Below are 24,724 nucleotides of genomic sequence, written 5' to 3'. Positions count from 1 at the left end.
AAGAGAGGACATACCTATGCTCTACTCGTACTTTTGGAAAATTATTTGTTTGAGGATGTCAAGTCGCGTATCATATGATACACTGCTTTCTTTTTCTTCTACCATGCTAAAAAGGTTGTGGTAACAGGGTTGCGTGCATGTGAGACACGCGTTCTATGAATAATAAAATATTCCCACAGTTACGAGAGAAAGCAATGCAATTAAAACGTTGTTTTTTTGTAAGAAAAAGTTTTAAAGAAAAGACTAAATGCTGTTTCATTAGAGGTAAGCACAGAAAAAGCAACAACGAATTTAACCATATCATTGTTGAAGTGTGGAATTGATTGAATAATTAAAATGTTTATAATTAAAAGCTTTGAAAGCAATGAAATATATGCTAATCTTCTATTTTGATATCCGCCTCGAGAGCAGTCAGTACTTCTTTTTGCTGTTACTGCCATCTAGCGGTTTTATTGTAGCATTACTGCAATAACACCCAAATACATGTCAATTTCTCAAATAATACTTGAGCATAAAATCGGGGCACAAGTTATACTGTATGTTTTTGCTTATCGACAAGGAAGCATAATTTTTTATTTGTAAATTCTATGTAGACGGAAAGTTGCTATTAATACATAATATACATTTAGATTACATGCCCAACTAATGCAGGAGCCTAACTGTTTATGATTTTGAACGATCATAGTATCCCGAGCCAATACGATAGCATGAAAAATCTGCCCTTCGCATGCTACCCAGTTTGTTTTCATCTTCACACATCCAACATAAGATACATTTAATATTGTCCATGTATAAATCAAATAGTCAATCCAAACTGAGTGTTATAGGCTTTTTTTTTTTTTTTTATATATATATATATATATATATATATATATATATTTGTGCTGGCTCTCATTCATGAAAGTGTAAGTATGCACGTTACCCTTGTAATAATTGAAAGCATTTGCATTGAGGCGCTCTATTTGGTGCAAAAATCGGATGCCCCCCATAACATGGTCTTTATTCACCAAAGAACATTTAGCATAATTTCTGCTACTTGATGACATGCTTAGTCTAACGAGATGCCGTGATTGTGCGATGTATTGACGCATTTGATTCAAGCCACGTATTTAGCCTGAGCATAATCTTATAATGCTGCATTGCTGCATTTGAGGATGGTCGGAAGTCGGATTTATCAGAGTTGGTTTTTCCCAGTTCCGACCTGAAAGCGTTCGAGGCGAAAGTAAACAACTAAAATGGCTGCTAGTGATAATTTTTTTTAATTAAATTTTGGTCCTCAAAACTAATTTTGACCTCCAGCAAACTTGACTTCTTGCAATTTTGCTCAATTTATTGCTTTTATCTTACCATTCACGGTCTGTGTTTCCAAAGGGGTCGCCATGTAGCCACGTCAGACGTCACATTGCGGACTTCGCAAGTGGAATTTCCGAGTTCAAAGGGGCGCTCCCGGACACATTTCCTGGTTTGAAGTCGGAAAAGTCCGACTTCCAACCATCCTTGAATGCAGCATTAGTATGTTTACAAATTTCGATGTAAGCCCCAAATTCCGAGACCCAAACTAACCCACAGAGACACGTGGTGACTGGCCATTACAAATTTATTAGCAGATGAGAGCATGAAGACAACGTTCAGCACAGAAATGGGAAACAAGCAAATTGACGGTCATGACAGCAACTTGGATCACACACGCACACACACGTTAGCTTTGGCATCCCTCCCCTGTCTCCACCTAACCCCAAGCAAGTTGTGCTACACACTTGCTTCTGGTGCTAATGAACCCAAAAATCATGATGAGAGAAGAGAAAGAGCAGAGGAAGGATCCTTTTCATTAAGTGTCCCAACTAAGACTACTGTGCACATGCTGCGGCTGCTTCTTCTTGTAGCTGGGCCAGCGACACACGGGACAGCAGTGCCGGCCCGCATCCAACCACAGCACAATGCACTGCTGGTGGAAGGCGTGGCCGCAAGGCAGACCCATCAGTAGTTCTTCACTCACAAAGTTCTCCAGGCAGACGACGCACTCGGAGCACCGCAGAACGTCACAGGGCCACCCCGAGACTCTTTCGGCTGATGCGGCCTCCGCGTCGCCTCTGCAACAGCGGTGCGTTGCCGCCTTGGCGTTACTGTCGACAGAGTGAGCGTCGCCATCACTGCCGTCTGTATCTGAGCGACAATTATCAGTTTCTTCTTCCGTCTCGTCCGTGCCGCCACATTGGAACTTCCATACAGGTAAAGCTTTAATGTAGTCCATGTTCACTAATGGGCGGAGCCAGAGGTCGGGGAAAGCCAAACGCTCGAAGAGGAAGTTGGGGTCATCCTCCCAGTCTGATGGCACCTGTTGTAGCGATGCGATTGGGTGGAGCAGGTAGGATGTGTACCACTCCCACAAACTAGCCAGCCACTCCAAGTTAGTGCTGCTGTCCTCTTGGCTTCTGTTGCCGCAGCGACGTTTCTTCTCAAAATAATCCACCAGCAGGCCGTGGGCCAGGTAGGTGGATAGGAAGAGAGCCGGGTGGGATGAATAGAAGGTCCAGTCGGCTCTCACCACACTGGCTAGCGTGGTGGTGTCAGCGTAGCGAAGCAACTTGAGACTGTAGCCATACAGAGCATCCAGGTAGGACAGCTGGAGGAGGGCCTAAGAGGAAGTTAATAACAGTTAAATGGTAGAGCTATAAACATCATTAGGAATTAGACACTACTAAACAAAGATAGTCATAACAAAATGATGTTCATACGGTCAATCAAAATCTAATGAAAGAAGCCTTGACAACATTTGTGATACCCTAAGAAAAATTAAGATTATGGGGTTTGCCAACAGTATTCTATCCCAAAAAAAACACAGCTAGGTTCTAAAAGTAAAATATGGATTATTCTGAAGCGGCTTTACAGTATCTCACAAAAGTGAGTACACCCTTCACATTTCTGCACATATTTAATGATGCTTTTTTTCATAGGACAACACTTAAAGTGAAAGTGTATAATAGTTGACCACTAGATGTTGCTATATCATAGGATACACGTCCAAAGCACATGCATTTTGAGGCACACACACTATGGTGGCTCAGAGAGACCACACTTCACAAGCCTACCACCAATTCTTACATGAGTTTACAAGCATCCCGGCGAGCGACGGTGACTTGGCAGCCGGTGTGAAGCCCGGCGAGTGACGACGAAAGACCGAGTGAGCCAGATTTACCCTGCCTTCACGTGCTATTGGAAAGATGGACCTTACCACTCGGAAACTCCTAATTACGACAGAGTTCTGTTCATGTGATTTTGCTGTTATAGCAAAATTGTGTATGCTATGTAATTGTATAGATACTAAAACAACCTGCTGTGCTAGCAGACGTTTTAACGCCTTCATAAGTGTTAATATTTCTTGCCATTCACAAATCCTTCATCGCTCTCCGTCGTGTTGAAACTTGAATAGTTCTCTCAACTAGGAAACTCGGGTATCAAAATAAATTCCCAGTTGTCCAGTAGAAAATACGACATGAGGGGGCGTTCACGTGCAATTTTCTACTCGACGTGGTATTTACCATAATTTCGTTACCACATGAAGGCAGCATTAGCTGGAGCAGCGAGCGAGAAGCTAGTGGGAGTTAGTCAGAGCCATAGGCTGGATTGGCTAACAAGAGTGGCTAGCGGGAGAAGCTAGGAAAAAAAAGCTAGTAAAAGCTTGCGAGAGCAAAGCAGAAGGTGACAAGCGACGGGAGCCCAAATCACGGGACCCAGCGACGACCACCTGCAGGCCCCAGCTGTGGAAAGTAAGCGGCGCTCAACCCATTGGGTCCGACACTTGATGCAAGTACCACCAGGGCTAACTACGTTCGCTAAGTTGTCTGTTGGGCATCCGTAGCAGGAAGATGGCGACGAAACATGGCAGCTCTAGAAAGGTGAGACTCCAGCTATGTAATATAATTATTGATTATTAGTAGACATACGAGTATATAAAAGAATGAACGTTCATTTGATAGAACATCTTTTTGTGCATATTAATGAAATCAATAGTGGGTTTTTGAATTGAATGAATTATTAAGGATTACAGTACACACTTTTACGTTAAGAAATTACAGACGCAATGAAAAGTAGTCAGGGTATTACTGTAAATGTATTGTTCCCTCAAAATAAGTCAAAATAGAGCCATTAGTAGTTAGTAGTGGTTAACATAGTTAAAACCCTGGCAACAAAAGAGAGTACAACCCTAAGTGAAAATGTCCAAAGTGAGCACAGTTAATCGTTTCCCTCCCCACTGTCTTGATTCGTTAGTGTTACAAGGAAGCAGGTGTGTTAAATTTTGGTATTACAGCTCTCATACTCATATAGGTCACTGAACGTTCAACATGGTTAAAAAAAAAAAAATCTCAACAGAGCTGAAAAAGTCTACATGAAGATGGCCTAGGCTATAAACCGACTGAAAGTGAGCTGCAGGACAGTGGCCATTGGCCAAGACCATCCTGTGGTTTAATAGGACAGGTTCCACTCACAACGGGGCCTCGCCATGGTCGGCCAAAAAAGATCACATCCACGTCTTTGGAAAGTAGACACATGAGTGCTGCCAGCATTGCTGCAGTGGTTGAAGGTGTTGCGGGGAGTCAACCTGTCAGTGCTCAGATCAGATGCTGCACACTGCATCTAATTGGCCTGCATGGCTGGCATCCAAGAAAGAAGCCCTTTCTAAAAATGATGCACAAGAAAGCCTGAAACGTATGCTTAAGACAAGCAGACTAAGGACATGGATTACTAGAACAATGTTGTGTGGTCTGATGAGACAAAGATAAACTCATTTGGTTCAGATGGTGTCAAGCGTGTGTGGGAGTGTCATGGTCTGGGCCTGCAATTGGAACTCCAGTGAACTCTATACCCAAGAGAGTTAAGGCACTGCTGGAAAATAATGGGGCCACACAAAATATTGACACTGGGCTTTTCAAGTTAAGGGAGTACTCACTTTTGTTGCCAGGGGTTTAGCTCGTAATGGCTGCATTTTGAGTTACTCCGAGATTAACAATACTGACTACTTTCCATCATTTCTTTATTGTTGTTCAGTAAAAAGATAATTAAATATCTGCAGAACTGTGAGGGGTGTACTCACTTGTGTGACATACTATCTAGATCCAACTGAGCAATTGGGGAAGAAGCTGAAACTTACCAGCAAATCAGTAAGATGCCTGGAGCAGTTTGCCCTCGTGAAGTGGGCCAAAATACAATGCGTGTCTGTCATTTGATTAACTCATTCAAACCCAAAAACGTATAACTACATTTTTTAATACTTTGTCCTTCACCCCCCAAAACGTATTTATACGGGCTGGTTTTTATGCCAGAGCACACAGAAGGCTTTGATACAGCTTCTGACATGAAGAGGTTGCTTAAAACAATGGTAGCTATTACCAAAAAAAAAAAAAAAAAAAAAAAAGTCCAGCAGGTGGCAGTAGAGTATAAGAGATCAGCCAGGGCCTTGTTGCAACAAGCTCTTTTTGACAGTGTTTTCAACAAGTTTGTGAATAATGGTGAAACTTAGCTATATTCCAATGCTAATTGATGCAAAATGGAAACAGATAGAAATCTACTTTTTTTTCCTGATGAAAGAATAGACTCTAATCTTTCTTTTGGTAGTTTTTATAGCAACAGAAGACAATATTCTGTGGGCCTTGCAAAATCAGTCAAAATCCAGTAAAACAGAGCGAAGGGGGTTGCTTCAGTGACAATGGCTGGGAGTGAATGAGTTAATTACAAGCGTGTTTTTTTGCAGTGCAATATCAACTTTCCTACCAGAAATGGAAGCCAGGACACCAACAGGATGGAGTTGTAGGTCCCAAGTGTTCGGATGAGAACAACAAACCGTTTCACTGTTGCTCCCTGCCCATCAAAATTATCAATATTAATGTAAACCTCAAACAACGTGCAAAATCACATTAGATTGAGTATCATTCAAGACGATACATTCAATGCAAATTAAATCAAAAGTTGACCTGTGTAATGAAGAGATCCATCCACGCCAACAGGTTGATCAGGACAAGACTGAGGACAAAAAGATCATTGACCTCCGGTTGGACCGATCGCAGGAAGGTGTCCATGGCCGCCACAGACAAGAACTCGCCAGTACTGCACAGAAGCGTCAAAGACACAAACAATTCAAATACACAGAAATCCGAAGCGAATACGTTTGTTAGCGAACGTTCACCTGTTGCCATAGTGATAGATGCCCTCTGGCATCTTCAGGATGTAGGCGGGGCTCTGCGTCACACCGATTTCTAATAGGCTGCTGCGGTTGTCCCAGTGACTTATGTCCACAAATATGAACTCGATCCTGCCGGTGAACTTGACGGAGAGCGAGGAGAAGAAAACGGGCGGCTGAGGCAGGGGCGCGAACAGGAACATCTTTAAGGGGTGGAGCGGGTCGGGGCGCCACTCCTCCAGCAGTTTCTCTGAACGCCACAGCGTCTTGATGCGGTGGGACATCTGGGAGGTCATCCAACGGAAGATGTGCTCGGGCTCAATGCGACGGCCGTTGTATTCTTTCAGCATGACTTTGCCCTTGGATGCTGACGTCTGTGGGACCGACATGACCAGAGTGGAACGTTGCCAGCCGCGGCGGATGCATGACCTGGTGGGCACAACAACAGAATATCTTCACATGGCAAAAATATATTCCACCCTTAAAAAGGTATTATACCATTCAGATCATTTCATATTTTTGGAGCTAAGGTTCTGTAATTAAATCATTCACTCTCAGCCATTTTCACTTAAGCAACCCCCTTCACTACCGGTTGTTTTACTGGATTTTGACTGATTTTGCAAGACCCACAGAATATTGTGTTCTATAGCCATAAAAACATCAAACCTACTAAAAGAAAGATTAGAGTCTCTTCTTTCATCAGGGAAAAAAACTATATTTCTATATACAAGTAAAAAAATTATATATATATATATTTTTTCTTTATATATTTATGTATATTTCTATTTATTTGTTCAGTTTGGCAGCAATTCGCATTTACAGATTATAGCTAAATTTCATCATTATTCACAGACCTGTTGAAAGCACTGGGAAAAAGAGCTTGTTGCAACCAAGGTTATTTTAGTTAACTAAAACTAACGAAAAAAAATAAAACTAAAATTCAAAAAACTATTTTGTTAACCAAATAAAATGAAAACGAAAATGCTTTTTAAACAACAAAAACTAACTGAAACTACATTTTATGTCTACAAAACTAACTAAAACGAATTATAATTATAGCAAAAATGTCCTTCGTTTTAGCCTTTGGTAACTTAATGCATGAGCCTTTGGGGATTATTTTAAATGTGATTTCAAGTAGATTTATTTTGATATTAACCAAAATAAGGACGTTTGAAAGTGTGTCACACAAAAGTGACGTCATCTAGCAGCAGCCAATAGAAAAGCACCTTCAGATGACGTTGCTCCCATGGTGTTTTTCAAATATTGCGCACACGGTTTTTTTAAAACTAAAACTAATAATAAAACTAAGCATTTATGAAATAACTAAAACTAATCAAAACTAACAAAAGCACATTGAAAACTAATTAAAACTAACTAAATTTAAAAACCAAAACTCAAAACGAAATCAAAACTAACTAAAATGAACAATTCCAAAACTATAATAATCCTGGTTGCAACATGGTTAATCTTGTATACTCTGCTGCCACCTGCTGGCCGTTTTTTGTAATAACTACCATTGCTTTAAGCGACCTCTTCAGGTCAGAGGCTGCATCAAATCCTTCTGTATGCTCTAGCATAAAATAAAATAAAATAATTAAAACACATATAAATACGTTTTGGGACCATGTCAATATTTTAAATTTAACGTTTTTATACATTTTGGGAGCAAATGAGTGACAATTGATCACTGATTGACTGTTATCTGCGAATCAAAAAAGCATTTGCATTTTATTTCATGAAAACTATTTTTCTAATAGATTCAACTAACCATAATTTATTACACTAACTGATTATGATTCATTTATTGGTTTGGACCGTAACATGTCAGAAAATAGTTTAAAATGTTGGTCGTCGTCCAAAGTAAAAGCAGATGCTCGCACTTTAATTCAACACAAAAGCCATCATCTACTTTCATGAATGATTACAAAGAACATTCACTGTTAAGAGGCTGGAATTAGAGATAGTGACTGTAAACAATTAATTGATTATAAAAATAGTTAATTAATTGGATTAATTCATCGATTAATTTTGACACCTCGATAAGGGGAGGTGGTTACATTATGATGAGTAGTTTGATCTTATGGCATGGTGACAGACATTTTCTTTTTCCCTCTTCCCTCCCACAAATTTCAGACTTTGTAATTTGAAATTTATATCCCCCTACATCACAATGTTGGTTTGATTTCAATTAATTGTTCAGCCCTACCTTAATCAATATGAAAAGACATGAAGACTTGCTTGTACAATATTTAGCAGAAAGACACTATTTTACATTACAAAGCAGTGTACAGGTACCAACAAAATGATTTTATGGTCAAATAATTAACAATAGTTTTCTAAATAGTGCTAGAAATCCACCCCCACCACCTACACTTCCATTTACACATATTACATTCATTACATATCATTACCAAATACGCTTCTCCATCCTTGACACCCGAATTCTGAGTTTTTCAGTTTGAGTTCATTCATTTGTGAGAAATAAGCAAGAAATAAAGACATCAGAAACAAGAAGTTTGCTTTTGCTCTTAAATTCCCTGCTCCCACCTGTAGTCGTGAGAGCAGTTAAATGTTCCAGTTCGGATTCCAAACTGTGACACTTTCTGTACCATCTTCCCCCAGTTGGGCTTACTGAGCAGAGCTTCTCGGTCCTGAGCAATGACCTGCATAGACACCATCATTATTAGAGTTAACCAAAACAAACAAAATAATAAAAAGCTAAAATTGGAAAGAAAAAAAATTGCGTCAGTTGCGTCAATGTAAAACAGTTGCAATTAATCATACATCCATGCTACTTGGTGCAGCAGTTGCAAAGTTGTACCTTGCTGCGTTTCTTCTCCTCACACAAAAACGTTGTATCAGCATTCATATGTGTGTGGTGAAATGATTTTCTAATGGCAATAAATGAGATTACCTGAACCAACCAGATGCCATCTTTCGTATCCTCCACTAATTCATAGAAGTGCATCTCGCCACTAAAATGTGTGCTGCTGGCATCGCCTGCCTCCGTTTGCTCGTTCTCCTTCTTGATGACTGAATATAATTCCCCGTGTGTCAGCTCTCCTGTGGTTTTGAGAAGAACGGATTTTTTTTGCATCAAATGCTGTCAACATCTATTGTTGAGTCGCATGACTCCAGTAATTAAACAATGGAAGCAATAAGAACGGAACTAAATACCTCTTGTAATCATTTAGTCCCCAAACTATGTGAACAAGTTAGTCAGCTTGTCATTGAAAATATGTATTTTTAGCAACAATTAAGAAAGACCAAATATAAACAAAGACAATTACACTGGTCAATAGCAAATTTGATGGCTTCAAGTGTCCCTTTTTTTTTTTTTGATGCCAATCTAAAACAATTATTTACTTTTTTTTTTTTTTAGCACACCAGGTTTTTGAAATATTTTCATTCATATCGTTTTGATGAAAAGACAATAGCAACATGCAAGGTCTGAAATTCAAAGACAAGAAACAACATCTGTCAGACGCAAGGAAGGCTAGCTGTGTGAACTGTCGAGGTAAGCTAGCTAAGTTAGCTTGACAAGTTTAGTTCACCAATAGCTGGTCAACAATTAACTATCATGTCAGTTATGCATTTAAGAAGCCAATAAAGTGATAGATTAGACACCATGGAGACTCTAATGTTGAAACTTGAAATTATAGCAATCATTATTTAAAAGCATAAACGTCATCTACACATAAATTCCATTTTGAGTACTTTTTCTGGTTGTGAGTGTGTCCCTTATAATATTTGATGTGGCCGTAAACTACAGGTCAACTTCACTCAGCTTCAAAAAGTGACAAAGTTAATGCCTCTCTCATTTGCCTATTTACACACACTATTAGATTTGGGAAAAAGATTGGCACCGGAAACAACATAGTCAGTTTATAAATCTGATGATTAAACTGATAAACTTTGATAAAAAAGAAAGAAAAAAAAGTGCTAAAAATATATTAATGATTAATGGGTAATTTTGGGCTGCTGAGTATGAAAATGACATATTTGAATTGGCTCTATTTTCTGAGATAAATATTTTTTGTGGTTGATAATTATTCTGATTTGACAGTTTACTGAAAGTAGTGTTTGTGCTTTGATGTCACCTCTTTTTATATTTGTTTACAGCTAATTTTGTCAAATGTTCTGAATTTTAGTTTGATTTTCAAATGAAACATGATTAGCATATAGAATATCACATCAAAAATAAAAGAATACTATATGGGCATATTTATATATATATAAAAAAAAAAAAGGACAGATACAGTCTCATCAAAGTTGTAGCATAAAGAGAATACCAATGTCAACATTCTCATATTTCTTTTTAAAAGAAAAATGTGGAATTTCTCAAAAACTAGAGCCAATTTGGACAAATCAATGTCATTTACAGTGACAAATTGTTAAAATACTAGAATATGCTGAATGTGGGAGTAAACATTTATAACACTGGCCCACACATTTTGGTGGTCTTGATGGTTTTAGGGTATTTTTGTGTCGCTGAATCTCATATAAATGTGAGCGAACGAAACACACATTCTTCTAAATAATTCGAGTTTGTGTAATTTTTGAAAATGTAAATGATAATTTCATTTTTTTGGGAGGGAATACTTTTGTGTTACAGTGAAAAAACATTTTGTTAATATATGTTGTGATGAACCCCACAGTGAGCCCTGAGACTTGAAAGCTAGATTTACTTGTGACTTGCATGTATGTCTGGATTTGTCAACTTGACAGAGAAAAATTGGTCCATACTTTGGAGGGGTGGTGAATGTCATTATCTTTGTCTAATGTTGCCATGTGTTGTAACATGTTACATTTTTTTATCTACAACGATTTCAAAAGCTAATTTCAGCTGATCAAATCAGCCAGCCGATTAATCATTGGGCCCTGCAAAATACAAATCTAATATTGTCATACGTTTGGTTACAATACTGAAAGTATTCTCCTTTTGTTGACAGGTGGTCTTTTGAGTTGAACAGTTGTAAAATCTCTTTAAAAATGAAATATTATTGTGGCGTATGGCCTCTAAGTTCCATTTCTGGTTTTATGGCTGTCATCATCAGTGCTTGTGTTGCTATACTGTACAGTCACATTTTCAAGTTTCAAACCTGAAAAATAATTTCGTTCATATCAACACTGACAAGTGTGATGGCAAGTGAACACGTTAAAACAGATATTGTAAGGTTGCACTGTATTTCGTTGTCCGAAACAGACTCGTGAAGCCAGGCCTCAGTGAGTAAACAACCAGACAATGTGGTACATTTGTGTAACATCGTGAACGGCACCGGCAGAGACAGGATAAGGACATCTACCTGATTTCTCCACCAGCTGGCTGACATCCTTCTTCTCTGCCAGCCCTGCGTACCCCAGCCCTCGACACTCCAGGATGGTCTTCAGCTTCTTGTAGCTGAGCGAAACCGGGTCGACCAGCTGTGTCGCGAACACGCCAGTCTCATACCAAACCACCGCCTCGAATAGCCGAGCTAACATAAACAAAACGATGAAATACAGAAGCAAAAAGAACAACTTGAGCCACATGGTACAGCTGGACGTCGACGGCGCAGAGTGCGAGACAATTCCTCAGTCAGCCTCCGCGGACTTCCACACATGGGCCTCCAAAATCTCTTTTGATGGGCCTCTTATGGTGTCCTTAAATGAAATTCGACGTCTTGGCCTCGTAAACGTTCATGTTTGGTTGAGGGAGGTTGGGTCGGGAGGCAGGCAATTCCCTGACCAGCCAGCAGCACGAAGCCTGCCCACTGTCAACAGTTAGCCCATTAGCTTAGCGTCCTGGGTGATTTTCAGCAGGCCCCGATGATGTAACGACAAGAACAAACCGCGATTGAGTCTTGCGTCAGCAGAGAAGCGAATTCCAGAAAGCACAGCGCAAAATGCAAGTCGCATTTTAGGTTCGAATCACACGACAAATGAAACACCATTGCACGTACGGAATCGATCGGATCAGCTGACGCTAGAAAGTGACGCCATTTCCGTCCACACCAGACGTTCCATTTGTTTTTCTTGTGGTTCATTTATTTTATCTCAACAAGTGAACATTTTCTGGTCCAGGCTGTGTGTGTGTGTTTTATTTTATTTTATTTTTTATAAGAACTTAAATTAACAAAGATGTTGTTTTATTTTGGAAGAATGTTATTTTTGGTTTTGTTGAAAGAAATGGAAAAAGCAAAGCAAATGTGTTTTGGGTTAATTTATTTATTATTTTTGGCAAAATTTCACATATATGAGTGTCAATTTATGGGAATTAAGCTATATTTTTTTGGCTTTCATTAACGAACTCAGACAACTATTTCTGCTTATTTGTATAATTTTATTTGACATGTATTTTTTATTAACCCCTTAGGGTCTTTTGTTTGATGTTCATGTTTGAAAGGTACTTGTTCGATGCACCTGATTTTTGATTGTAAATTGAAATGATAAAAAAATAATAATTAATCATTTAAAAAAAATACTGTTAAGTTGTGGCAACTTGACGATGCATTCAAGAGAGAAAAATTGTAAGAAAATGTTTTTGTCGTTTTTTAAATATCACTTGTTTTGCATAAAGAAATGTGCTATATTTTTTAACATTTCATCACAAATTACAAAGCATTGTTTTTAAGAAAAATCAATGTTTTGTTTTTGTTTGTTTGTTTTAAAGAAAATTTGATTGCTGCATTGAGTCTCTTAAGTTTATAAACAAAAAAGTCAAAAGGATTTTTGACATTCAAAGTTTCTTATTCGAAGTCTGTCGATGTATAATAGCTTTATGATGATGCATGTAACTCAACTGGAATGTCTAATTCTTTGTATATGTTGTTTGTTTATTCCTAGTGATAAGTGGGTCAGGAAAATTGATTGATCGATTTTATACAATGTTGACAACTTGAATGACGTGTTAATAACAACAAAACGTTCCAAAAATAATACAGCCTGCGTATGAACAACTCACAAATTGTCTTAACAAGTGGTTCTTCAAGTGGAAGTGGAAGGTAGACTTGTGAAGTATAGTAAATCACCAGACCTAAACTCGATATTGGGAAATAAATGCTGAACCATTGGGCTTGTTTTACAGTCATCTTCTGATGTCAAACTCAAATGTATTCAGTCTACAGCAAACACAAACGAATTAGCGTTACTCAACTGTACGGATCCTTTAAAAAGGGCAGTGTGTCCCTTGTTCTCCCTCGGCCAGCCCTATCCACTCCGTGACAATCAATGGGCTCTTTATCTGCCTTTGTTTGATCACAGCTGTGTTTGTCACTACATTTCCTTGTGGCTTTATTGCATGTGCATGACTTCTGCCTCTCAGACAGACACTGGAAAAAAATTCTAAAACCCTTATCCTCATTAGGGTAGGCAGCAGGTGAGCCAACCAGACCCTATCATATACTGGTAGCCAGCATGGTGGGAAATTGAAAATCTGTTCCACAATTAGAAGCTTTTTGGCAAATACAGCATATCGCATAAGGAACTTTTAACATTGATTAAGTATTTAATCGTTTTGTGTGTGTGTGTGTAACTGTACAGTTTCTGATCCTAGTCGTTAGTATAGTGGTTCACATAGCATAACTTGCTGTCAACCAGTTCAAAGAGGTGCAAAGAGGACAGGCGAAGAATTTGTGTGGACAAGATAATCTTAGGACGTCACCCAGAAACTGGTGGTTGCGAGGAACCTCTAATGAAAGATAAAGATGAATAATTACAACATTTGTATAAGACAAAGGATTTTTTTTATGGAATATATTTCTAATGGAGATGGGAATATTTTACTTTACACAACTTTGACTGGCCAAACAGGTTTAATGTGCAGTCTTTCAGAAAAATCCAGAAGAGACAAATTTGCAATAGTCTACGTGTCTGTAAGGGAGAAAGAATCTGCAATGAGGAAATCATAAAACTTCCCAGATAGGTTGAAGGTCAATTTACTGTCAAGATTTCAAGAAAATGTTTAATGTTGCTTTCTTTGCTCCATAAAAGACAAACAACAACAGAAGACTACCATCAAATATATGAATAGAAAGCATTTAAAACAAACATTGACAAATTTCAAGTGGTAAAAGTAATACACTTCAAGTGACACTTGTAAATGAAATTAAATTAGGTTTAAAATTGGCATTCTGAAAATATGCAGAAATCCATGCAAGTGCACAGATTTAGTTGATTAAGATAAAATCATTTGTTTCCGTGATTTACTCACTGTGGCTCCTTTTTCAGATCAACTAGCGGTACATACTAATGAACAACTAATTCAATCGGTAGCTCAACTGATTAGTAGGTCATAAATTATAATAAATGTGATTTATTTTATTTTATAGTTTACTGTGGTCCACTGTAGCACCAAAGGCATCACCACTTAACACATTCCAGTACATTCAATTTGCATGTCATTTTTGAAATTATGAGTAGCATTAAGGCAAGTATTGACATATTGTAATTACAAGACTTTACACCGATCTGATCAGCTGGATCGGGATCGGATGATATTTTGCATTTTACGCAAAATCGGTGATTGGCTATGATGTCTTTATTTGCCCAATTGATCTATAATGTCGGCTCCACAAAATCAAACATGACCTTTTTCAGCAATTTATACAGAACCCCCAAATGCATTTCAATTGATTTCAATTATACAAACGTGGGTTTTCATATTTATCCTAATCATGTAAAGCCTTAACATTTTTAATTACATATATTTGCAATTATATTGAGTATTGCTCTATGAGAGTAACACATTTTTAGTTAAATGAGTTCTTTGAACATTTCCAGTTTGTACTGTGATGAATTGATCAGCCTTGAATAAACTACAGTGGTAGCATGGTATTTTATTTAGGGTAATACTAAAAACAACATGCCCTCTATTGTAGCAAAGTACGTTGTCATGTATCAAATGTATATTGTTTCAACATTAGCAAATGTGCATCTAATTGTGATTTGACAACAGCAAATTTTGCGCAGACCCCATAAAATGTGCACTGCCATTCAGATGATGGTTTAAAAACCTGACTCATAGAAATGTATTTTTAAAATATTTTAGAAAAATTAAGGACATTTCACGTTTTCAATACCAAATGACAAGTTTTGAGAACAAAACAAAATACATACTGCACATTTCTGGGAAATTGAATTACGTATTCTAACTTTGAAGGACCAAACATTCTGTAGGAATAACATATTGGAACTGGTGTACAAATATGGACCATTTGGGTAACAGGATACTAATTGTAAATGGGGGTCATTACGAATGGGGTAGATTAGAAAACACAGTGTACCATAACAAAAAAACAAAAAACATTGTCAGCAAATGCGGTATGAGTTGCACATAATCTGTGTAGTCATTGACGACTGTCATGTTTGGTAGATTAGTGTTATCTAGTGGTGGATTTGGTATATAAAAAGAGAAAAAAAAACGGAAGTCAATTTAATTGTAGACATTGTTCTTTCTACAAGTCATTTCAATCGTCAAACATCCTCACTTTACGTGGCATTGTCTTTTCACTATACTGTCTCCCATTTCTCGTTAGTGAGGAAGGCACCTAACAGTCAACGTCAACATTAGAGAAGGACTATAGCGAAAAAAGACAATGACACATAAAGTGAGGATGTTTGACGATTGAAATGATTTGTAGAAAGAACGATGTCTACAAACAAATTGACTTCCGTTTTTGTTGTCTTTTTTTGTAAATATACCAAATCCACCACTGGATGGCACTAATCTACCAAAAAATGACAGCAGTCAATGACTACACATAAACAATACAGTAATTAAAAAAACACAAGGCAGTAACATATTCAGAATTAAATGTTTTAAAACAGCCACATGGAAAATGTGTTTTAGGGAAGTCACAACAGTTATCACAATCACTTATCATTGAAAAAACACAAAATAATTTAAAGCTGCACAATCATACAGGTTGTGAGAGAAGTTGCAAGTGGACGGTCTGGAAGAACTCATTTGCTCTGTACAAAATACCGTACACACAGTGTAAATTACTTGTCATGATGAATATGGACCTTCAGGGCTGTCATAGCTACACAAGGTGGGGATACTTCAGGCAGAATCTGTTGAACGCATCATAGATGGCCTGTCTAAAAAAACAAAACATAAGTAATCCATTAGAATGCAAAAAACGCAAACAAATAGTGGCTATTAGTAGAAACAGAAAAACTTCAGAACACAGTCACTAATCTGTGCTAACACAGACGTCAAGGCATATTTACAGTAGATTTTTGTGTGTGTGTATATATATATATATATATATATATAAATAAATATATATAAAAGTACAGCCATGTACCGCCCACCATATGATTCTGAGTTTGTCAGAGTGGTACCTGAAAACGTTCTGTTTGAAAAGATAAGCACTGATATGTCCTCCATTCAGATAGCGAACTTCACATCCAGGCCAGATCTCCTGCAGACTGAGGACCCCTGTACGAGGGACATAGGCGTCCTCTTTGGCCTGCACCACGATGATAAGACTGGTGTCAACGGGGACTAGCAATGACAGAAATACATTTCTCAGTTGGGACAATAAGTCCAAATCATACACTTTTAACTACCACTGCCACAAATGCACACAACTAAGTGAAAATTAAGTATGATTTGTGTATACGACTGCATGCACATCAACACTCACCAGAGAAGTTGGCCATGTGTGTACACTCGTCCATCACTCCCTTCATGAAGCTTATCGACTCGCTGTGCAATGATGGTCGACACGTTTTAGCTGAATTTGCCTTCGTCCCAGTCAGTGATTTGTTTGCTTGGTAGCCACTTAAAAAAAGAGAGAGAGGAAAAAAACTGTTTCAGAGAATAGCTAACATTCAAATACGTTTTTGGTACTTTGTCCTTGACTCCCCAAAACGTATTTATACGGGTTTTTTTTTAATGCTAAAACATACAGAAGGCTTTTACGCAGCCTCTGACCTGAAGAGGTCGCTCAGAGCTATTGTAGTTATTACAAAAAACGTCCATCAGTTGGCAGCAGAGTATAAGAGATCAGGCAGGGCCATGTTGCAACCAAGGTTATTTTAGTTAACGAAAACTAACGAAAGAATTCAATTTTGTTAACGAAATAAAATAAAAACGAAAATGCTTAAAAAAAAAAAAAACTAACTGAAACTATATTTTATGTTTACAAAACTAACTAAAAATAACTATAATTATAGCGAAAATGTCCTTCAGTTTTAGTCCTTTGGTAATTAATTTAATGCATGAGCCTTTGGGGATGCTTTTAAATGTGATTTTAAGTAGATTTATTTTGATATTAACTGAAATAAGGACGTTTGAAAGTGTGTCACATAAAAGTGACGTCATCTAGCAGCAGCCAATAGAAAATCACCTTCAGATGATGTCGCTCCTAGGCGACAATTTTTTACGTGCTTGACTATGGCTTGGCTCGCCTGCTTTTTTATTTAATTCAGCCAAAATGCAACACTAGGTAAGAAATTAGTTATTTTACCATGGTGCTTATTAAATATTGCACACAATACACTTTAAAAAAAAAATCTGAAACTAATACTGAAACTAAGTAAAACCAAGCATTTTTTAAATAAGTAATACTAATAAAAACTAACAGAACCACATTTGATAAACTAATTAAACCTAACTACATTTAAAAAACAAAAACAAAAAACGAAATAAAAACTAACTAAAACGAAAATTCCAAAACTATAATAACCCTGGTTGCAACAAGCTCTTTTAACCAGTGTTTTCAACAGATTTGTGAAAATATATGAAACTTAGCTATATTTTAATGCTAATTGCTGCAAAACTGAAACAGATACAAATATACTTGTTTTTCCTGATGAAAGAGGAGACTCTAATCATTCTTTCTTTTCGGGCCTTGCAAAATAAGTCAAAATCTAGTCAAACAGCCGGGAGCGAAGGGGGTTGCTTCATACGAGACTGTACTAGCAAAACATTTGCATTCCAGAAGTACAACTGCATCGTAAGTGTACCAGAGTACAAAATGACCTTACTGACATGAGCCACAAATGATCACCTTGGTAAAGTGTCGAAACTTGTCTTGGTGTTGTCCACTGATAATATTGTGTCTAATTTGTCCCCAGCCACGCCCTCTCCGACCCACAGACCAGGCCCAATTTTTGCCTTTCCTCCTACTCTGGAGCAGCAGTCCACTGACACGCCATCTTCTGGAGGCTGCTCCAGTAGATGCTGGAAGGAATTCACTCTACCTGAAGAGTGTTTTATAAACTCTTGAGCCATCTTGAAGGAGTCGGCCTAACAGATGGAGACATGCCAGATGAGCTTACATGACAAAATAATAAGCCCTCAATAGTTCGGAAAAGCAAGACTGTCAACAAACCCCGCAATACTCCAACAGCTTAATGATCTCTTCTTCATACACTGAATCAATGGCATATTGCTTCTCCAGCTCCGACCAATTCACTGCTTTACTTAGCACACCCTTATAAAGGAATCAAACACACAAAAAAAGAAGAAAGAGAAGAAATTCAAGATTTAATAGTTCTTCAAATGTATTTTGTATACAATACCTAATGACTATAATAGCGTATATGCAATTTGTCGATACTTTGGGAAAAATATAATGCATACAATCAGAAAGACAGGTTGTTGGAAATGGAAACTGATGACGGTTCACTATCTTCTCAATTTCATCAGTCAGCCAGGAGGTTGGTAATGCAATTCTACTAATGTGTGTGGATTACCACTTACCGTGGTGAAGACACTTGAGGCAGTGGACCATGACAGGCAGGGAATCAGAGGGATGGGCTTTGGCCAATTAGTCACTGCTAAGGACGACATCTTAAGACAAACAAACATTGAAAAAGATCATTAATCTCTCATTCATGGTGTTTACAGTACTAGGGAATTTTGCACATGTCTTCAGGTAAAGAGAGGAAAACACATTGATGGGAAAATGTTCTCATTCTAACTTCACCTTGTCATCTTACTTTATTTTGGAGATGAATTACATGACTCAGTTTAATGTTTTGTATCATTTCAATTGCCCCTCTTTTTACCCTGACTGGCCAGTTACTCGGTCAGGAACTCAGTAAATTCAGACTAAGTAATTAATCCAGTCTTTATGTTTCCAAGAAAACTGACGGTTTGCTTTTCACTCATTAGCCTTTATGACTTTTACTTAAAGCAGAACAAAACAACATTTGGCTCTCGTTGATTATAGCGGCACCTTTGGACAAAAGCGGTGACTTGTTTTCCCTTTAATTTCCCTTGAAAGAATGACATTTCCCATGAGGCCAAGCGCATATCATCGTGAAATCCGGACGACCAAGGCGTCCGTAGTTGGACTGAATTACATTGTTTCCAGTGGCTCTTTTCTGTTTAGTTTATACAGCACTGTAACTTTTCTCATGTATGTTAACAGCAGACGGTGGTTGTGATCCTACATTCTTTATTGTACACACAAACCGCCCAACCCCCACCCCCCTCCTGTCTACTAATATTGTCTTCATGTCCTGGTCATTATTTTGACATTTTAGTGCATGTTTGTTGAAAGCTTGAATTTGGGGCAAAAACCATATGTATGGCGCCATCTTTAGGTTAAACACTGAGATAAACACAGTTTGTCCTCTCATTGTCCTCTTTTAGCTATTTCGTTTCACCAAACTGCCAGATCACCAGAATGAGATGACAGAATGCAGGATGATATTGTCACTTACATATCCTCCCATGGAGATACCGGTCATTCCAACAGGTGAGTAGCCCTCCCTCTCCAGCCAATGGAGAAGCACAGACGACTCCAAAATCAGAGCTCCACCCATCACAAACAGGTCTGACACATTCTTTAGACAGGACCGCCTAAAAGAGATAATTGGCCATTAGATTCTGAGTCTTAAAAAGCCTACAATACAGCGACAGGCCAAATAAAACAATATGTATACAAAATTATAATTTTCAGCTAGAAATAATTCAAAATGACACTGCATTGCTCATCCATTGAATGGCATTTTATGGTCATTCTTAATAAATTCATTCTTATCTTGTGCGTTTATTGGTTCTCCATGTGCTTCGACTTCCTCTCACAGTCCAAAAACATTTAAGTTAGGTAACAGTCTGTCCATAGGTGTGAATGTGTATGGATGGTTGTTTGTTTCAGCAAGTAAAAAGGTTGAAACTTACAACTGGTCTTTTGGTTTACGATAGCCATGTGAAACGGAAAGTCAAGGGATAACATTTTTGGAAGCGGAAAGACAACGGGACAAAAACAAACGATCGGCAGAACAAATTCAGACAGGGCAACCCACTCAACAAAGGAAAAATCTCTTTGAAAAATAAATAAATTATACACTGCATAGAAATAGGGCCGCTCCAGTGAAAATACTTGTAGTCCGATCTATTTGAAATGAGAAACTACGTTTCCGCAGTAACAAAACCTTGGGAGCAGCAACCAATGTAAACAGGTTACGTTAAATATTGACAGTGTGCAAAACCAACAGAAGGATATAATAAGGGTTCTCCAAAAGGAGAGAAGCCATTCCTGCTTCTTTGACCATAGGCCTGGCCATCAGGGTTCTTCTGCGCCAGAAAAACTACAATGACAACATCTCGTTAAAATGGCGTTTAGTGTATGGACATTTGTACAAGTGGATTCAAAAAAGAAAAAAAGAAAAAAAAAAGAAAAGCTTACATGATCCCCAGTGCCAGCCAAGTGAATACATACTGGTCTGTTGATCTGCCATCTTTTAGGAACTATAAACTGGAACCTGAAAATATGTCACTGTAAATAACAATGCATTTGAGGACATTTTAAGCGTGTTCATTTTATCCTCTTGACCAACTAGGTGCTTACATCATTTATATCAAACACACACACACATACACACACACACCAACAATTAAAATACTACCCAAACATTATTGATTCTCTTCCAGACATATAAATGACATAGATTGTACACTCTACGCTGTGGTCAATACATTCACACTCAAACAGCAACATTTTTTTTGTGTATTCAGAGAGCCATGTTGACCGTTTGTTACACAATATAAACGTTTGGGAATGTAGTACTTAAGTCTAGTTTTATATTTTTTTATTTTATGCAATCCAAAGAGTGTCATTCACATAATTGATTTACTATTTATTGTTTCATTTGTTTAACCACTATTTATTTGACCTTTATTGAACCAGGTAGGCCAGTTGAGGACCATTTCTTATTTAGAATCTGGCCAAGAAGGCTGCATAATTAAAGGTGCATTGTGCCATTTAAAAATATAATATTAAAGCTTTTTCTACATCATGCATGCTCGACCAATGCTCAGATGAGTACGAAGAGCCCTGACTCTTTTACTCTGACTGCACCTATCAGCTTTTATCTTCCTTTATAGTGTGCGGACCCTTACACTCCGCAGTTCCTTTGGGGAGGGGAGGGGCGGAGTTTTTCTTACCTCATTTGAAGTCATATCTTCGTTTGTCAACTGTGGCTGTCACTTTATCGTGCACGTACTCACACGCGCACCATGAACGAGCATGACACAGATGCTGCAGTTATGCTTTGGGCCAGAGGTGGCAGCCGTGAGCAAAAAAGTGGCAATCTTTTCAGATTCTGTGTAGTCCCTGTCCTCCCACTGTACAGTGATCATTATAATATTGGTAAAACATATACAGTACTGTGAATTCCAACATACTGCAAGTTTGGCATTAGCAAATTTGCCTATTAGCAGATTTTTTGGGGGGGGGGGGCTGCAGTAAAAACTCATGTATTTGCTGTTTTGTCCCATATATGGTGCTATTTCAGTGGCAAGCAACAAATGATGAACTGGGAGTAGCTGCTTCCTTAAGACAAATTTCTTCCCACTGTACTCTTCTAAGTGTGGCCATCATTGTTGTTTGGAGCCTTGCAATGCAGCAAACATGGCAATTATCTGTGATATGCAAATGCAATATTCATTTAGCTGGTTGTGCTGTAACTCGCTCATTGGGATAACCAAGCAAAAAAAAAAAAAGGGGGGGAGATAACCAAGCCAACCACAAAATTATCAGCAACGTTAGTATAATTAACTTAGTATTAATGGGTTTTTTCCCCAAACACTAAATGCATTGACCATGACCAGCTCAGTGGCCTAGTTAGTGGTAGAGTGTCCGCCTTGAGGTTGGGAGGTTGTAGGTTCTATCCCCTGCCAGGTCGTACCAAAGAGTATAAGAAAATGACGCTAACTTGAGTCATTTCGACTGATCTAATTGTGCAGATGTGCAGTCAGCTGCTGTGTTGTGTGTTAATCAAGCATCAGGTTTAATACCTTGCTTTCACAGCCTCGGTTGGCAGGATTCCAGGTACTAAGTGCTCCAGAGGTGAAATGAAGACACCGTCATGGATGTAACAATCAGCGTGCGCCTCTGTCTGTGTAAAAATGCACTTGTATATAAGAACCAACAGAAACACTAGACTTATGAAGAGTACTCAAAGAGAGACAAGCTGAAGTACCTTGTTTATATAAACTGGATAGTCCCTGGGCACCAGAGACTTACACCTCTCTCTGTCTGCAATGATCTTACGGAATTCAAAAATTCTGCAGAGAACAAGAGTTCAACATCAGTACAAATCCATTTGCTCCATTCCTGATTGTCAGCACTATCTCAGAGAAGTTGTACAGTACTATTATTTTCAGAATTAGCTGCCAAGTAGGTAAAACATACACAAAATGTTCCTTCACAGTCACAAGTCATCCAAGAAACATGAAAATAACAATGACCAACAGAGGGAGACAGTACGGGAAGCCTGGTGGGCCAGTATCAGGGTCACTATAGTTTTGGAATTTTCCTTTTAGTTAGTTTTTATTTCGTTTTGAGTTTTGTTTTTTAAAGTTAGTTTAATTAGTTTTCAAGGTGATTCTGTTAATTTTATTAGTTTTAGTTATAAAAAAAAAAGAAGCTTAATTTTAGTTGAGTTTGTTAGTTTCAGTATTAGTTTTCGTTTTTTTAAATGTACGCAATATTTAATAAACAGCAAGGTAAAATTAAAAAATAGTAATGCATTTCTTACCTAACATTGCATTTCGGCTGAGTTAAACGAAAAAGCAGGCGAGCCGAGCCATTGGAGGCAAAGGTCAAGCATGAATTGTCGCCTAGGAGTGATGTCATCTGATGGGGCTTTTCTATTGACTGCTGCTAGATGACGTCACTTCTCTGCGACACTATTTCAAACGTCCTTATTCCAGTTAATATCGGGAACAAATACTGTATACTTGAAATCACATTTAAACCCATCCCGAAAGGCTCATGTATTAAATTAATTACCAAAGACTAAAACGAAGGCCATTTTTTGCTATATAATTATAGTTTTAGTTAGTTTTGTAAACATGAAATGTAGTTTCAGTTAGTTTTCGTTTTAAAAAAAGCATTTTTATTTCATTATCGAAATTGTTTTTTGAATTTTATAGCTTTAGTTTTTTCGTTCAGCGGCCCAAGTTCCTTAGATGAGAACAGATAACATGGATTTGGGGTAGCATCTCAATATCTGTGCTCCCTCAATGGGGCGCACAATATGAGCCTGGAAAAAACCCCAGCACATACAGACACATAATGAAAACCATTTTTAATAAGAAAACCAAATTCAACAAACAAAACAACTTAAGTTGCTTGACTCAACCTATGTGATGATACAGATATATAGGGGGGGGGGGGGTATTTCATCTCCAGTACACTACACACTTGAGAAGTACATCATGAGTGGGATCTCTCGCATTCAAAAAATAATAATATATGCTTGCGATGGTAAAAATAGGTATGTGTATAGAGGTTAACAATGGTGAACAATCCTGACATGCAACCAAAAGAGTCCTGGCATGATTTCCTTCACGACCTACCTCTTGAGGTCTTCAGGCTTTCCCCAACCCCCAATGAAGAGTTTGCTGAGGAGTAGCCTTCTGTAAAATACATCCAGTCGACTCACACCCATTGACCAGCACCAAGCATCTAAACAGAGAAACACGTACAGTAGTTTCAAATCAAGTAATCGGTTAAGAAAATGGATGGATGATCAGTGTTAAGCGCTACTGACTCACATCAACTTTTAAACATCAGAGTTTAAAAAGGTCACCATAAGATCCAGGAAAACAAATAACACATAATTTGTTTTTAGTCAACGCGACTACTTTGGTGAGCAAGTAATAAAATTGAAACACACAAGGTCAATTGTAATAACTTGGGTGTGTGGTGACCTTTAATCTGAATTCGCATTTAGAGCAACAGCCGTAACTATGCAAACACTTGCGCAACAACAATCTACACGGCATGTCTGCTCACAGCGCAACAGGAAATCATTGCAGGGATGGACAACGAATTCGAACCTACCTAAATACTCCACGAAAATTTCAAGCAAACGCGTATGGTTGGTTACCGGACACAATATTTGGGCAGATGTTATAAACGTGCATCATCAACTCGCAGTCGCAATGCTACAAAACAAGTTGTGGCTCCGAATGCAACCATCATATCCATTGACCATTCGGTGACTTTCATGCGTGAGTCGCGACGCTTCCCGGTTGAACGAAGAACGTCCACACGTTTTCTTCACGTCGAGTTGTCCAAAGTTTCATTCCGAGCAACT

General features: G+C 38.1%; 2 protein-coding genes across 2 annotated transcripts; both read right to left on the bottom strand.

The window, feature by feature from the left end:
- Positions 1 to 1,579: 1,579 nt before the first annotated feature.
- On the bottom strand, positions 1,580 to 12,146 carry rnf103 (ring finger protein 103). Its single transcript, XM_086085490.1, has 7 exons — positions 11,482 to 12,146; positions 9,090 to 9,238; positions 8,723 to 8,838; positions 6,182 to 6,604; positions 5,970 to 6,102; positions 5,770 to 5,856; positions 1,580 to 2,635 (listed from the first exon to the last, which is right to left on the bottom strand). Exons 1-7 carry the CDS (start codon positions 11,705 to 11,707, stop codon positions 1,829 to 1,831), a joined length of 1,941 nt encoding a protein of 646 aa, XP_085941616.1. The 5' UTR covers positions 11,708 to 12,146; the 3' UTR covers positions 1,580 to 1,828.
- A 1,929-nt stretch (positions 12,147 to 14,075) lies between these two features.
- Positions 14,076 to 24,490, bottom strand: abhd18 (abhydrolase domain containing 18). Its single transcript, XM_086085590.1, has 14 exons — positions 24,469 to 24,490; positions 23,982 to 24,090; positions 22,601 to 22,685; positions 22,416 to 22,516; positions 20,806 to 20,881; positions 20,623 to 20,707; positions 20,298 to 20,325; positions 19,838 to 19,976; positions 18,870 to 18,959; positions 18,499 to 18,600; positions 18,175 to 18,413; positions 16,807 to 16,943; positions 16,502 to 16,664; positions 14,076 to 16,255 (listed from the first exon to the last, which is right to left on the bottom strand). The coding sequence occupies exons 2-14, from the start codon at positions 24,071 to 24,073 to the stop codon at positions 16,198 to 16,200; spliced, it is 1,395 nt and encodes a 464-aa protein (XP_085941716.1). The 5' UTR covers positions 24,074 to 24,090; positions 24,469 to 24,490; the 3' UTR covers positions 14,076 to 16,197.
- Between the last annotated feature and the right edge of the window lie 234 nt (positions 24,491 to 24,724).

The sequence above is a fragment of the Leptonotus elevatus genome, chromosome 9, assembly GCF_054856555.1.
Source record: "Leptonotus elevatus isolate MCC_2025b chromosome 9, RoL_Lele_1.0, whole genome shotgun sequence".
NCBI classification, from domain to species: Eukaryota; Metazoa; Chordata; class Actinopteri; order Syngnathiformes; family Syngnathidae; genus Leptonotus; species Leptonotus elevatus.
This window is presented reverse-complemented; position numbering and strand designations above follow the sequence as displayed.

Coding starts and splice junctions, on each gene's coding strand:
- abhd18 (XM_086085590.1), bottom strand. CDS start 24,073: ATGGGTGTGAGTCGACTGGATGTATTTTACAGAAGGCTACTCCTCAGC. Junction 19,977..20,297: donor CGTAAACCAAAAGACCAGTT/GTAAGTTTCAAC, acceptor TATCTCTTTTAG/GCGGTCCTGTCTAAAGAATG. Junction 16,256..16,501: donor TTCAAACAGAACGTTTTCAG/GTACCACTCTGA, acceptor TTGTTTTTTTAG/ACAGGCCATCTATGATGCGT.
- rnf103 (XM_086085490.1), bottom strand. CDS start 11,707: ATGTGGCTCAAGTTGTTCTTTTTGCTTCTGTATTTCATCGTTTTGTTT. Junction 9,239..11,481: donor CCAGCTGGTGGAGAAATCAG/GTAGATGTCCTT, acceptor TCAAAACCACAG/GAGAGCTGACACACGGGGAA. Junction 6,605..8,722: donor AACTGCTCTCACGACTACAG/GTGGGAGCAGGG, acceptor TGTGCCCACCAG/GTCATGCATCCGCCGCGGCT.